Source organism: Rhinolophus ferrumequinum, chromosome 4 (genome assembly GCF_004115265.2).
Source record: "Rhinolophus ferrumequinum isolate MPI-CBG mRhiFer1 chromosome 4, mRhiFer1_v1.p, whole genome shotgun sequence".
In the NCBI taxonomy this organism is placed as follows: Eukaryota; Metazoa; Chordata; class Mammalia; order Chiroptera; family Rhinolophidae; genus Rhinolophus; species Rhinolophus ferrumequinum.
The window spans coordinates 22,228,209-22,244,130 of record NC_046287.1 but is presented as its reverse complement, the minus strand read 5'-3'; the positions used below and the strand labels follow the sequence as shown (position 1 = coordinate 22,244,130).

Below are 15,922 nucleotides of genomic sequence, written 5' to 3'. Positions count from 1 at the left end.
AATTTCTACTGTGTGCCTCTGGCCACCAGGGTAGAACACTGCCTGAGAGCATTATTGACAGAATCGCAATGTAAGTGTGAAAATGGTGGCATCATTACCCTTTGACACCCGCACCCCTGTTTCTTCTGTGTCTCACTCCAGAGAAACTAAGGCTAAAGGTGAAAGGATGCGGTTTATTAAATAAGTCAAGCCATTAACCTGCAACCTGCAAACCAATGGCAGCCTATTAAGTTTACGCTGCCATGATTCATGTTTGATGTTTACTGATGCTAAAGCATAATGCCTGTTTGCTTTACGTTTATTGGTACACAATAATGTAGTGAGGAAAGAGGATGAAAAAAGGTGACAGGACCCACGCAAAGGGACGATAAGAGCAGCAGCCTCACTTGCATAAAGAAGCTTGAAGCCTTCCCTCCCTCCCTGGATCTCTCCGTACAGGCCCCAGTGCACATTTGCGTCACTTAGGGGGGAGGAGGAGGCGCTGAGGCAGAGAGAAAATTGTACTGTGAGGACCTTGACAGCTTTTCCTTTTGCCTCCCTATATTTTCTGGAATATTTATATTTCCCTTTTGCAAACAGAATATAAAACCACCCTTCTCGCCTTGCAAAAGACATTTGACGTTCTCAGAAATATCCGGCAAGCTCTTAGAGCATCCTCGGAGAGGCCGGGGACAGGGACGCAGGTGCACCGGGAAGGCTGGGGCGGGGAGCGCTTCTTCGCGACTTGGGGCTCTTTCTCTCTCTTTCTCTCTCTGCGCTCTCCAGTCACTGAACTCATCTGCAAGGACAGGAGAGCTGACACTTTCCCGGCTGAGGCTGTGCCACGGGCACATCCCAGGGAGGCGTATCCAGCTACCTCCGCCTCCCGAGCTTTGGAGCGCGCAGACCTCCCTCCCTCGCGCATCTCCAGCACCAGTTTCTTCCCTCCAGCAGGAATCACCGGCCTCCCGCGCCGGGGATCGAGGATTCTCCGATCTCGGCGTCCCACTCCTGCCTCTGCTCCCGGCGGGTGGGCTCACCACCGGAGGTCCTGCGGACCTGATCTCAGCGGAGCCGCGTGGCTCTGTCGTCCGCGCTGTGGTTGTCGGCTGGCAGGACGCCCACCTCACCCCGTCTGCTCCCTAGGTGCAGGGGGTGCATCCCGCCTCCTTCTCCAAACCCGGGCTCCGCTGGCCCATCTACTTCTGCGCCAGCCGAGGTCCCTTTGCCTTCCTGGTGTCAAGCATGTCCGGCTCTGGACGAAAAGACTTCGATGTGAAGCACATCCTGCGACTCCGCTGGAAACTCTTCAGCCACCCGTCACAGTCCCCGGGCAGCCCGGCGGGGGGCGGCTGCCTGCAACAGGATGGCAGTGGCGGCTTTGAGAATTGGGGACCTAGCCAGAGCCGCCTTCTCAAAAGCCAAGAGAAGGGTAGCGTGAGCACTTTCTGGAAGAAGCCTTCCTCTTCTTCCTCATCTTCGTCTTCCTCTCCATCCTCTTCCTCTTCTTCCTTCAACCCACTGAATGGCACCTTGCTGCCAGTGGCCACAAGGCTGCAGCAAGGGGCACCCGGGCAGGACACCCAACATCCCGCCAGGACTCTCTTCTACGTTGAGTCCCTAGAGGAGGAAGAAGTGCCTGGCATGGACTTTCCTGGACCACACGGAAAAGGGCTGGTCCTGCAAGAACTCAAAGTGGAGCCCGCCAACTCCAGCCAGGCAACAGGTGAAGGATGTGGACACAGGTACCGTAAGTTCCCATGGAGCATCTAAAAATCTCCAAATTTCCACTGGTTTCCCTCCCAACCCTCATGTGCTCTGGTAAATACTAAGTCGGAAGGGTGTCAGGTTGAAAATTTTGGTTAAGAGATATCAGCCCAGTTTTTATTACTCCAGATGTAATCTCATTAAAAAAGTTTTCTCATTAATTTCTATTGGCTCATACATATTGCTTCTCTTTTTGCAACTTTTCAGAGTTCTAATCACAAATTGAACAGATATGCATTTTGGTGAATCTCCAAGTGGAGTGCTTCTCACATTTCTGAGATTTTAATATTCTTCTGTCATCATCTGTCATTAAATTACATCAGTCTTCCAGTTGTCTGATGTGAGGTGAAACTTGCTTTGAATACCATTCAAATGCATTTCATATACTGGCCTAGAAACTGACTTAGCATGTTACCTATCTGGGATCCCTGTGGCTTGAAACCATATTCAGGAGGAATGAGGTGGACGAAAGGAAGCCACTGGACAGCTGCATTATCTTCTCTCTTTTTCTCCATGAAATACAGTGTTATTGTTCTTTATCCCAACTCCCCTTTCTTCTTTTTTTTTTTTAAGTTTATTGGGGTGACAATTGTTAGTAAAGTTACACAGGTTGCAGGGGTCTTTGTCTTCACCTGTTCCTTGTTCAAAGTCTTAGAAATAAACTGTTGCTGAGCCCCTTGGCATTCAGCTTTCCTGACTTGTTGGCTCAGTGTGGGATTGTGTATCCTTAGTAAGCAGGTCGACTTTATTTCTTGTTTATTACTAATGTTACACCTCTTTGAGTAGGGTTCTCCTGTTTTTAAGACTTATAGAAAGTCTTCACAAACATAAAACTCCATCTGAGTTCTACATTTTTTAGAGAAATGACTCATTATTCTGCACTAGATCATTACCAGCTTTGGCATGTAGTGGGAATATTAAAAGGTTTGCATTTAAATTTCTGATATCATAACACATTATTGGAGAAGAAATACAGGAGAAACATAGGAAAATGATAATGAATATGTTAATGAAACATAATTACCTCTCAATAGCAAATGAGAAACAAGCAACTTTTTGAATGTGGTTGATTGAATCAGCTTCTTTTGAATTTGTTAAGCCACAAAAACAATACATAAAACAAAATCTTGAGTATAGGTGCTCTTCGATTATGATGACAAATGTGAAGTTAGAGGTACAAAAAAATTCTTAAAATGTTCAATTATATGAATTATATGGCTTTATATTTGAATCTTAAGAGACTTAAACATAATCACATAATATGTAAGAACATTTGATATAATGTAGGATAATTATTGCAAAGAGAGAGAAATTTAATTTACAATTTTCAAGTATGTCAAAGTTGTATCCATATATAGGAAACCTAAATATGTTTATCTACTACTCAAGTAAAATATTTCACCAAAAATGTTATAATTTGGGCTACCATTAATACCATGAAGCTATTTGATTGAATGTATCCACTAGTTATCTATAGTCTTAGACCTAACCTTTTTTTTAAATAAAATACGTTGGGTTTTACCCCCTTTAGTTAAGTAAATATATAACTCTTTTTTCAGTTTTGGGAAATCATTTGTAAACATTTAGCAATTCACTTTATTTATTTAAAAGAAAACAAATTAGGTTAAATATTTACCGATTATTAATTTATTGAAATTGATATTATTATGTCTCAGACAGTTCAGGAAAAACATAGATTAATGTTTTTCAATTTTGTAAAGCTTTCAAATAAGCTTAAAATATGTGACCTGGGAATATTAATGTTTGATCATAAAAAATGGCTTTATAACAAATATTTAAGTAAATGAAGCATATTTAGTATAACACATTTCTGAAGACTTTCATGTCAATTGGAGAATTTGAAAATATTAATGAAATATTGACATAAGCAATATTACTAAATTAAAAATAAAACCAATAACTAATAGTTCAGTTAGGGGAAATACCCATCAAATTTAACTTCCAGTCCCTCGTTTTTGAATATGCATCAGTGTTTTTATTCACAAAGAGTTGTAAGTGAATAGAATTCTCAAAATAAGCCAAGTACCACCTTAACTCATATTTACTATCAGAATGAGGGTTTCCTATGAGTTCTTATATATTCTCAGGGATGCTGTATGTTCTTAAACCTTCATAGAGCATTGGTTCTGTGTTCATGATTGATTGAAATCACAATACTAAACTTAGTAATTAGTATATATATATGTATATATATATATATGTATATATATATATATATATACATATATATATATATAATTTTAATATGTGATAAGAATGGGGATCATTTCACAAAAGTGAGAATATTTTCAAAGTTAAACACTGAATGGAAGGTAAAATGCAAAATAATCAGTAATGTGGATTTATTTTTGTTTCTATCATAACACATGCAAGAAATCTACATAATGATTATAATGATCAATGAGTGCATAAACTATGTATACCCTGCATGATAATTTTGATTACTTGGATCATTATCGTACCATCACGCTGAGATGTCACATTTGATATTTAGCTATTTGTTTTATCAATTCTGACTTCTATGCTAAATTAATCTTCATAGACAAACCAAGAGTTGGCCTCTTTTTTGTTCTCTTTCTTCATATTCTGATCTTCTCTTCATTTATCTGGTCTCACCCTAGTTAGGAACATTGTTTTAGACAAGTATAAACAGCTCAGTTGGTTTAACTTGTTGTTCAAGCAGCAGCTGGAGGATGCTCAGGGGAAAGCTGCTCAAAGGTCAAATTACCATGGAGTTGAAACATAAAGGTGGTAAACTGATTCATTGCCCGAACCCAGCCTTGATCTTATCCCATCTTACTAGACAGACATAAACAAACCTCAGTATTCTAATACCTTAACCATTATACTATTAAGAATTCTAACTTTTATAGTAATAGGCTCCTGACCTATGCTATTACCCACTTGTTTTTGCTACTATCTGAATTTAGTTGTTGAGAAGTGTGTAATTTCCTAGATATTCAGACTAGTAAATATTTTCAGTGTGGATATTTTTGTCCAAAATTCTATATGTGATAAATTAAGAAACCAAAGAGAAAGATGTATATTCTTGCAGTATGTAGGAATGTGAGTAGGGGAAAAGATGTCATGTTTAAGTACTTTTTAGTTTTCTAACTTCTCACAGAGTGCAGTCATTGATTCCAGGGTTTCAGTTACACTCCATACACTCTTTCTAATTTGTATCTCAAAACCGAGACCTCCCCTCCACCTCTGTTCTCACATATCCATCTCTCTACTTGACCTCTCTGGTGGATGTCACAGAGACAATATAAATACAACATGTAGAAAATTGAGCTCATAATCTCCCGTCTTTCTTGCTCAGTGTCCTTCATCTCTCTTAGAGGATAGGTTGTGCAAACCAGGAATCTAGGGTCATATTTGCCAACATCTTCTTTCCCATCATTTTCAATATCCCACCAAGCCCTGTCACTTCTACTTGAGAAATGTCCCCACTCTAACCATCCTACATCTCTCCATCTCCTTCATCTGCACCTAATGCTAAGATACTGTCCTCTTTCAACTCAACTTCTGCAACTGACATCTCTATCATGTTTCCTCATTAATTGTGCCACCTGTAATACATTCTCCACACTAGAGTTAATGGAAATCATAAAAATAAAAATCTGAACCATTTTGCTACATCCATGGCTCCCCCCAAAACAAACAAACAAAGAAACAAACACATTCCCACGTATCTCTGACAATAATTCATACTCTGGACAGGTAGGCCCTGCACAGCCTCTCTCTTGCTTGACTATTATACGGGTCCTTCATTCACCAACCTCCCATTCACCCACTGAGTCTTCCAGACTCACTGTCTTTCTTTGTCATTTTCTCTGCCTTTGGGCCTCACAAACTTGTTTCCTCTCCTAGTATATTGATTTTCCTTCCCTTAACCTACCCTTCTTCAGTTTTTCCTATTCATCAGCGAGATGTCTAGAATAAAAGTTTTGTACCTTTATCAGACAAGCATTCATTGATTCCCCTGGGCAAAAATTTTATTAAAAAAATTTTTGATTTATGTTATCTTCTTATTTTATGTCCTTTGAGTAACTGCTTTCTACTTACTCTTCAATTTCTTCTTGTACTTATAACCATATATTCACACCTGTATTGCTTTTATTGTTTGTCTAATTACAGTTGCCCAGTGGACAGGTTTTTTTCTATTTTGCTCATCATTTTATCCCTATCACAGAGCATGTAGTTACTCAAATACTATTCAGGGACTAAATATTTGCCATAATCATAATGAGTGACATTGATTAAGAACTTGTTACTTGCCAGATAGCATGTTGAATATTTATTTATATTGTGCAATTTAATATTCAGAATACCTCTAGGATTTTGGTACAATTATAGATCCCTTGAATGGTTGCATATATGAGAAGACTGAGATATAAACAGGTAATTAATTTGCCCAGAATGATAGACTTTTAAGTAACATATCTGGACTTCTACTCTTTGTTATCTGATTTCAGACATCATATTCCAGGCCACTTTGCAACTCTCCTTTCCCTCGGCTTAAACAAGCAAACGGAACATTAGTAAAGAGGCTCTAACTAAGCTTATGCTGAATGAAGCAGTTCTTTTATTCCCTTGGTGGAAATTATGCTTGTGTTTGGATGTTTAGATAGATTTTTTAAAATGATAATGATGCACGATGACTGATAAGTTTCAACCAAAGAGGGCTTCTTAACAATAGTTAGAGAACACTCATTTATTTCCTGAAGTATGGTGCATTCGGTGCATTGTACTTTATAATTAAACAAAAGTGTGAGGAAATAACCTACACGGGGAAAAATAATTTAATTTTGGAACCCAAAAGAGACCTTTATGATAGAAAATCTCTTTTGACTATCAAAACAATTGATACATAAAAATGTCACAAGAAGAGAACATATACCATTAGAATCTCATGGAGGTAGGTGGGACCTGAAGCAGGTATTTAGAATGAAAAGGAATCAGCCTTGCTTCGAAAGGTAAAACAATTTAAAAAATGCTAAAGGATAATTGGTTCAGAGAAGTAGTTCTCAAACTATGCTTCTATAGAACACTAAAATGAAATATTGTTTGTATTTTCCCTGCAACCCCAATTTTGGTGTGAAAAAGAGCATGGAGTGATTTTACTCAATTTTATGTCTTTGGTAATTTGTCCTAGACTTAGGCATTCTAGAGTCTACTATTATTTAAACCAGAACTAGCAAAGATGATACCAAGTTTGGGAAAAGCATTTTTTTTTTTTTTTTTACCTATTTCACGATGGATTTATCAATATGATGTGGTATTCCGCAAAGAAGCCCACAGTTTCCAGATGCCCTCCCTTCTGAACAAATTTGCTTCCAGCAAACTAAGATCATAAAGGGGAAAAAAAAATGAGACCAGTAGGTTGGATTTGTAGGTACCCCAAATTCCAGAGCTGTCTGAGATAAAGACGTGAACTAAAATGTACGATGAATTAAATACAACTTTTAATTATAGCAAACAGAAAAATCCATGGTCATTGAAAGATCATATTCTAGTTTTCATTGATAAATTTGTAATGAATATTTCATAAACTATATTATTAACTTCTTTAAGATGCTATTTTAAATAATTTAAAAATAATGTTCAACCGGAGCCGGACCGGTAGCTCAGGCGGTTAGAGCTCCATGATCCTAACTCCGAAGGCTGCCAATTTGATTCCCACATGGACCGGTAGGCTCTCAACCACAAGGGTGCCGGTTTGATTCCTTGACTCCCACAAGGGATGGTGGGCAGCACCGCCTGCAACTAAGATTGAACATGACACCTTGAGCTGAGCTGCCTCCCGGATGGCTCAGTTGGTTGGAGCGTGTCCTCTCAATCACAAGGATGCTGGTTCAACTCCCACAGGGGATGGTGGGCTGCACCCCCTGCAACTAGCAAGGCAACTGGACCTGGAGCTGAACTGCGCCCTCCACAACTAAGACTGAAAGGACAACAACTTGAAGCTGAATGGCACCTTCGACAACTAAGATTGAAAGGACAACAACTTGACTTGGAAAAAAGTCCTGGAAGTACACACTGTTCCCCAAAAAAAGTCCTGTTCCCCTTCCCCAATAAAATCTTTAAAAGATATATATGTAATATTTAACCTCCCCCCCATCCAATCAAAATCAGCATTTGGTCAATAGAATATAATATTGATCAGATGTGTTTCTGTCAGTTTGTTTTTCCAAGCCTCAAAAATAATTTGTCTATCTGGGGAAGATATGCTTCTAAAAACTACATGTTAAGTCAAAGTTCATTGCTTTTGACCAAGAGCAATTATAGAATTTACAGAAAACTGAGTTCTGAGTATATTTTAGAGTTAAACCAAGTTTCTGAATGTGAAAATATATATCATTTTAAAGAGTCTCAAAGTAATGAGATTTTATTGATTTTTTTTTTTTTAACCATCCAAAATAACTCCAAATATTTTTGTGGTAATTGTAATAACAAATGCTCTGGAATTTACATATTAATTTAGGACAGAATAATTTATCTTTCTGAATTTGAAATAATCTTATTCAAAACTTTGAAGAAAACTTCTGATGTGGACATATAATCTGAGCAGATTAAAGATGATTTTGAAGATCTTATAAGTGAAGGGGAAAAAAAATCCCTGTTGCACTATATAGTTTGATGCATTATGTAGTTTGATGCTAACTACCTTTGCTGGCATTTCTGGCCAGGATTTGAAAACAGTTTGATCTAAGTGCTTATGAAAGCTTGCCAAAGTTTATCTCAACCAGACAGAATGTGTGCCGTGGTTTTAGGATCCCAAGAAAAAAAATCTATTTTGAGTGGTAAGCCTAGGAAGCAGATCATTTTGACTGAGGCTTGAGTCTCAGAAATGTTGCTTTTTTAAAAAAAAATGATCAGAGAGCCAAAGAGTGGAATCAATGCTTGTTAACTCTGAATTCAGACTTTCCAATTCCTTAGGTGGTCTTAGTTCAATTGTGATAACTGATTCTCATAGGAAATCTTTTAGAACAGTATACGAAACAACATTTTTCAAGACACTGGACCTCACGCACTGAAGGAGAGTGACTCCTGAGATAGGAAAAACGAATGAAATGAGCCCTGTGATTGCCCAGCTCACGGCCTTGGGAAGGGGAAACAGGAGGAACATGCTAGTTGTCATCATGGACTGAAGAGATGGAACTGAGTGTCCACAGAGATCAAGGGAGTCATAAAGAGGGTGACATATGAGGAAAACTCCAGAAATCTGTGCAAGGGTCTTTCGAGTATTCAGTAAGTCAGTATTCAATAGAATACTGACAGGTACAAGTATTTAAAGAAACTGTCCAAGTCTTAGGGAAAAAAAAAATCTCAGAATTAGAGGGATTGGTACCTGTTCCTAACAATAAGAATGGAAACCTCATGCTTCATGGGATTAGAAAAGTACATGGATGGATATTGTGCTAATAATAGCAAACGACTACCGTTAGAATAAATACTTCCATGTTTCCACTTAACACATCTTAACAGCAAGGCCCAAAATTATTAAACTGTTTCCAGGTAATGTAACTGTGCCCTAGAACAAAATTGAAGATAATTCATATATTCATAAATATTCAATACCAAATAAAGTATTAGGTTGGTGCAAAAGTGAGTGTGGTTTTTGCAATTATTTTTAACTTTTTAAATCGCAATGACTTTTGCACCAACCTAATAAATTTTTCCATGTCTGACATCCAATTGAAGACAACCAGGCAACAAAGAAGTGGAAAGATGTGATCCACAATTAGGAGCAGACAATGTCATTAAAACAGTTAAAAACATATTCTATATGTTCAAAGAATTAAGTAGAGTCATGATACATAGGGAAAGAGCAACACCAAACTTCTAGATCAAAATAAAACTACAATGTCTGAGATGAAAAATATACTGGATAAAATAAATGACACAGCAGAAATTACAGTGAAACAATAGCAAGCAAACATAGCAAGGAAACCATCCAAAAATGAAACAAAGAAGAAAGCTATGATAATTTTAGGAGGTTTAATAAATATATATATTTTTTGGAATTCCCAGAGGAGAGTAAAAAGTGAAGGGAGAAAAAATATTTTTAAAATAATAGAAGACATTTTCTTAATTTGATGAAAACTATAAACCCATAGATTCAACAATGTCAATGAATTCTAAGCACAAGAAACATGAAGGAAACATGTAGGAAACTACCTTTTAATCAAATTATCAAAACTAATGATAAATAGAAAAAATATTAAAACATCCAGAGAATGACAATTAGGTTCGCGAACTTATTGTAATGATGTTACTAACTTTTTTTGATATCACAGGGATTATTCCTTATGAATTTGTACCAACTGGACAAACAGGTAATTTGGACGTGCTGAAAAGACTGTGTGCAAAAGTTAGACGACTTGAACTTTTTCCCTACAATTCATGGCTCTTTCGTCAGGACAATGCACCAGCTCACAAGGCACTGTCTGTGAAGGAGTTTTTAGCCAGTAAACAATAAGTGTTGGAACTGCTCCCTACTCACCTGATCTGGCCCCCAATGACTTCTTTCTCCACCCAAAGATAAAAGAAATATTGAAAGGAAGACACTTTGATGACATTCAGTACATCAAGGGTAATACGATGATTGCTCTGATGGCCATGCCAGAAAAAGAGTTCAAAATTGCTTTGAAGGGGGGAGTAGGTCCTGATGTCAGTGCATAACTTTCCAAGGGGAGTACTTCGAAGGTGACCATAGTGATATTTAGCAGTGAGGTATGTGGCACATTTTTCTAGGATCAGTTCGCGAACTTCATTGTCAGATCTTGTTATGAAGAGAGAGAGAAACAAGTATGATGGACCATTTTTCATTGGAAATTATAAAAGTGATGGATGGATCAACATCTTTTGGGTACTGTAAGGAAAAAAATAGTGTCTATTTGAAGTTCTATATACATCCAAAATATTTTTCAAAATGACAGTGATATAACATTTTTTTCCAGACAGAATAACTGCAGCAATTCATGTGCAAGAGACATGCTCTGCAAGAAATGTTAAATGAAGTCCTTCAGGCACAAGGAAAATGACACCATTGGTACAAAAAAATAAAACATACTAGGAATGGTAAATACATGGTTTAAAAAACAAGATTATTCCTTATTATTTAAATCTGGAACATTTGAAAGATAAATGATGGTTAAACAAACAAAAAATACCATATTATAAAGTTTTTATCATATGTGTGAAATAAATGGCAACAATAGTATTAAGACTGGTGAAGATATAGCACTGCAAAGTTCTTTCGTTAAATGTGAAGTGGTTTATCATTTGAAGGTAGTCTCAGAAGTATATTATAAATCCTCCTAAAGGAACCATTTAATTAACAAAATAATGAATAGCTACTAATCCAACAGAAAAGATAAAATGCTTTCTTGAAAATTATTCAATTCATCTTAAAAAAGAGAGGAAATGGGAACAAGGTGGGACAAATAGACAACACACAGCTCAATTATAATCTTAAGTCTTACTATATGAATAGTTACATTAAAAGTAACTGCTCTACATAGTCATTATTAAAAGGCAGAGATTATCAGATTGTATACAACATCAGAACCAATTACATTCTGCTTACAAAAAAAATACACTTTAAATATAAACACAAATATTAGTTAAAAATAAAAAATGGAAAATACATAGAATGCTAAGACTAATCAAAACAAAATTGAAGTTGATGTAGAATACCAGAGAAAGTATATCTCAGGGCAAAGAACATCATTCTGATAAAGAGAATCTATGGACAACTGACAGCCAACATCATAATGTTAAGACTAAATGTGTTTCCACTAAGATATGGAGTAAAATGAAGATGTTTTCTCTCACAATTTTCATTCAACATTGTATAGGAGATGCTAGTCAGTTCAATAAAGAAATAAAAATAATAAAAAAGCATCTATATTTGGAAAAGAAGAAATAAAGCTGACTTCATTGACACAAGAATCGATCATCTACATAGAAATGGAGAAGTAATTTATTTGTGGACATAATTGTTTATTAGAAAAAAATATGGAATCTATTCAGAAGATAATGAGATTTTGGCAAGGTATAGAATCAACATACAGAAATCAATTATATTTCCATATACTACCAACGAACAACTGGAAATTGAAGTTGTAAAAGTAATATATTTCATAGTAATATCAATAAAGTATGAAATACTTAATAATAAATGTGACAAAAGATGTGAAAGACCCATCCACTGAAAACAATAAAACCACATTGATATAAATTAAAGACATAAATAATGGAAAGATATACTATATACACTATGTTCATGGATCTAAAGACTTACTATTATTAAGATGTCAGTTCTTCCCCAATTAATCTATAGATTGTACACATCCTCCAAGAAAAATCTCTGCATATCCATTGAAAATTTTAAAGAACCTAGATGAAACAAAACAAATGTGAAACAAATGAACAAATTTGAGGAATAAGATTTCTCGATTTCCCAACTTCTGAAGCTACATCAATTAAGAGAGTGTGATGTCAGGGTCACAATGTATAACCAGATCAATGAGGAATGGATAAATGATTTTGATAAATAGCCATATAATGAATTATTTATGCCATGAGTAAAAGAATAAACAACTGGTCATTGAACACTGTGCTTGAATGAAAAAAACATTATCATAAGCCAAAGAAACTCACTCTGTGGTATATTTCTCCTTAATATGTATAATAAGTCGGGTAAACTTATCCATTATATTGATTATATAAAAAATACTTTAAATAGAAATTTGATTCTAACTTATCTTGAATTATGTATTGGAGTCAAACATATCTTGAGTTTGATACATAGCCTAAGGAGTCACCATTGACATTTGCCTTGCAGAATTTAATAATGAGATATTCACATTGATAGTCACTTCTGTTGCCTTCCTCTTGGTGGGAGATGAGAAAAATAGGGAAAATAAATAATAGTTTTTTAATAAGTATTTCTGCAAAAAAGCTCAAAAGGTCTTGCCATGTGACCACAGGACATTTGTGTCTTGAGGCAGTGAGAACCACCTCCATTGCCAATACTAGGAGAGCAGCAATACTACCCATGAGCTTTACCTTAATGACAAAAGAAGGAATGAGCTATGCTGTTCTCTTCTCTGACTTTGTATTTTACCCAATAACTTGGAAGCACCATTAAACATATTTCCCCCGCAGAAAACAGAACTCATTTTCTACTCTATCTCTTTGTCCTAACAGATATAAAATATGTATATGTAATTACTCTCACTGACAGCCTATGACTTTTAAATAAATGTCTGATCAAAGGAATGCTTTTTCAATTATAAAATTAAATCCTTATTATAGACCTCCTCAAAAGACACGACTTAAAATACTTTTTTTAACATAAATTGTATTTTTCTTTCTCCATATTGGCACATTTATTTGAAATCTTAACTGAAGTTAAAGACTCACTGGTATCTGTTCTTATGCCTGTATTCTCTCACAGTATTTACTTATTTATTTATTTGCCTCATACTAAATTTTCCTCTACGTATGGTAAACATTGTAATTCTTATTCATCAATGAACTTCAGAAAAAACTTTGGTCTTTATAAATAGCACAAACTGAAAAATCACCATGATCTACATATATTGACAATTTCGTATAGCAGATATTTCTCTACGTCAATATTGTTTGCCTTATTCTAATATGTTGGTACTCACAGTTGCATGTGGCAATGGAAAGAAAACTGGATTCAGCCTTAGAAAACCAGAGTTTTAGGGTAAACTCTACCTGCATAGGATAATGTCACCATTGTCACTTAAATTGCTCTTTATCTCATTTTCCCATTGGAATGTGATGGAATAGGGAAGAGACACAGTATTTCTAAAGTGTCCAGGCCTTGCCACCTCAAAACAAGATAATGGTTCTTTACCTATTGTTGAATCAGCTTGACTCTTAGCACAGCAGCATGAATCAGGCTGCACTTTGGCCACTTAGGATATGAATTAAGCTCTATTTTGAACACATTAGGTGTATTATGAGCCAAATGTACCTCATATAAAAAAGAAATATTCATTCACTCCGTGAAGACTAATCAGCTATATTTTTCCAGGCACTATGCCAGCTTCCTAAAACACAAAGAGGTGCAGAAAAATCCCGTTTTCCAGAGTAAAAAAATAATAATAAAAATGAACAAGTTATTATAGAAATTCAATTTGTGCTATACCAAATATATATATGGATAGATAGATATAGATAGATAGATACAGATAGATACAGATATATCTGTATCTATCTGTATCTATCTATATCTACATGGATATAGATAGATAAATATCTATCCATATCTATCGATATATCTATATCTATATCTATATATAGATATGGATTTTAAATGGTACAAAAAAAGAAGGCTTCAAAATGTTCTTAATAAAGTTCAGACCAGCACCGAAATGTCTAGTTGCTAATTAGATAAGAAAAAGAAAACACAAGTAAATAGCATGGTAAGTTAATGTCACTTTTTTTTTTTTTTACATTTGTTACCTAACGATTATAAGATTGTTTTCTGTGTTCTCGATGTGTATACTGAACTTAATTGCTATTAAGTTTTTTTTAATTAATAAGCTATGAAAAGTTTACAAAAGGTTAACTTATTAAATATTGACTTTAAAAATAATGCCTATAATCAGTGTCAAAAGTTGGTAAAGGCTGTAGGAGGTATTAAAAAAACAGCAATACAGTCAAGCACTGCTTAAGTATGAGGATGTGTTCTGAGAAATGTGTCTTTAGGCAGATTTCATCCTTTGCAAACATCACAGAGTGCACTTGCACAAACCTAGACGGCAAGCCTACTACTGTAAGTGTATGTGCTATATATATGTATAATATACATACACACATATACTTTTATACCCCTGGCAGCACAGTGAGTTTGTTTACTCCAGCATCAACACAAATATGCGAGTAATTGTAGGGTAAGCACTTGACAGTTTGTTCTTTTCTTTTTATAACGCAAGTGTATGGTTTCAGCTTTGGTTGCCTAGGCATCCGCTTTAAACGGGCATCATCCATTTCAAAGAGGCCTCCAGCTTCAACTCTGGCCATCTCACATTGCCAACCACAGGAGTCAATAAAGAGCCAAGGTGCCTCCCTCCAGTGAGGTTCCTTGTTTTAGATCTTGGTTGATTTTGATAACTGACCATTTTGGCTACTTGGTTATTTCTCTTCCCTCACTTGAAATTTTTACTCTTATGTTTTAAATTCACCAATAAAGAGTGAACCCTGAAAACCTAGGCCTCCACTCTCGACTTCAATAAAAGAAGAACCCCAGGCCCTTGCAGGCTTGCTCTTTCTCTTCTGTCAACCCTGTTGTGTGTTCCCTGGCATGTCTTGTACATTCCGTAATTAATACACTTTGTTCTTCAAAGTTTCCTAATGGTTATTGCTGAAGGGTGTCTTGCAATTGTAGTAAGAACCATGAGGGTTGATTCAGTTGTACTTGTTTGGAAAGGGCAGATGCATGTGGGAAGCTCACTGAGGCCCATGTGAGTGCCCCCAGGCATTTCTAGCCCATGACATGACTATCAATAAGCTGAAACAGCACTAAATCGTAATGCATCGAAGGCTATGAAGGAATTTTTTAGCTCCATTAATAGTCTTATGGGACCACCACTGACTATGTGTATGTTGATGACCTGAATGCCCTTATTCAGTGCATGACTGCGTTGCCATCTATTTGTCATTATTTATATTGAAGCTACTTGGGCCCTTGAAAAAATGGGAGGAGAGATAATCAAGCAGTTAAAACTATACAGTATAGCAGATAAATAAGGACATCAAGCTATCCTAAGATACTAACACAGTTTCTATGAAATAATGTTCTTTTCTTATTCCTTATGTTTAATTTTTACTGCACTATCAGGGTAATGCTGCCTTGTGAAATGAGTTTGAGAGCATTGCCTCCTTTTTGATTTTCTGATGGTTTCTATATCTTTGTTGAACCTATATTGTTAATGCACTGTTTTCCGGATTATGTTTAGTTGTGTATCATTGTGTTCTTATGGTTTACTGAAGTCCTTTAAAAGGATTATTTTGAATTATTTGCCAGTTTATAGATCTCTATTTCTTTATGGCCAGTTACTGGAACTTTATTAGTTTCTCTGGTTGTGTCTTGTTTATCTGATTCATT

General features: G+C 35.9%; 1 protein-coding gene across 1 annotated transcript in view; it reads left to right on the top strand.

Annotated features, from left to right (window-relative positions):
* The first annotated feature begins 459 nt into the window (after positions 1 to 459).
* The window catches only part of KLHL1 (kelch like family member 1), a 298,324-nt gene continuing 282,861 nt past the window's right edge, over positions 460 to 15,922 (top strand). The window contains exon 1 of the mRNA XM_033103722.1: positions 460 to 1,724. Within this exon, the coding sequence (XP_032959613.1) occupies positions 1,225 to 1,724 (500 nt within the window). The 5' untranslated portion in view covers positions 460 to 1,224. The remainder of the gene's footprint in view (positions 1,725 to 15,922) is intronic.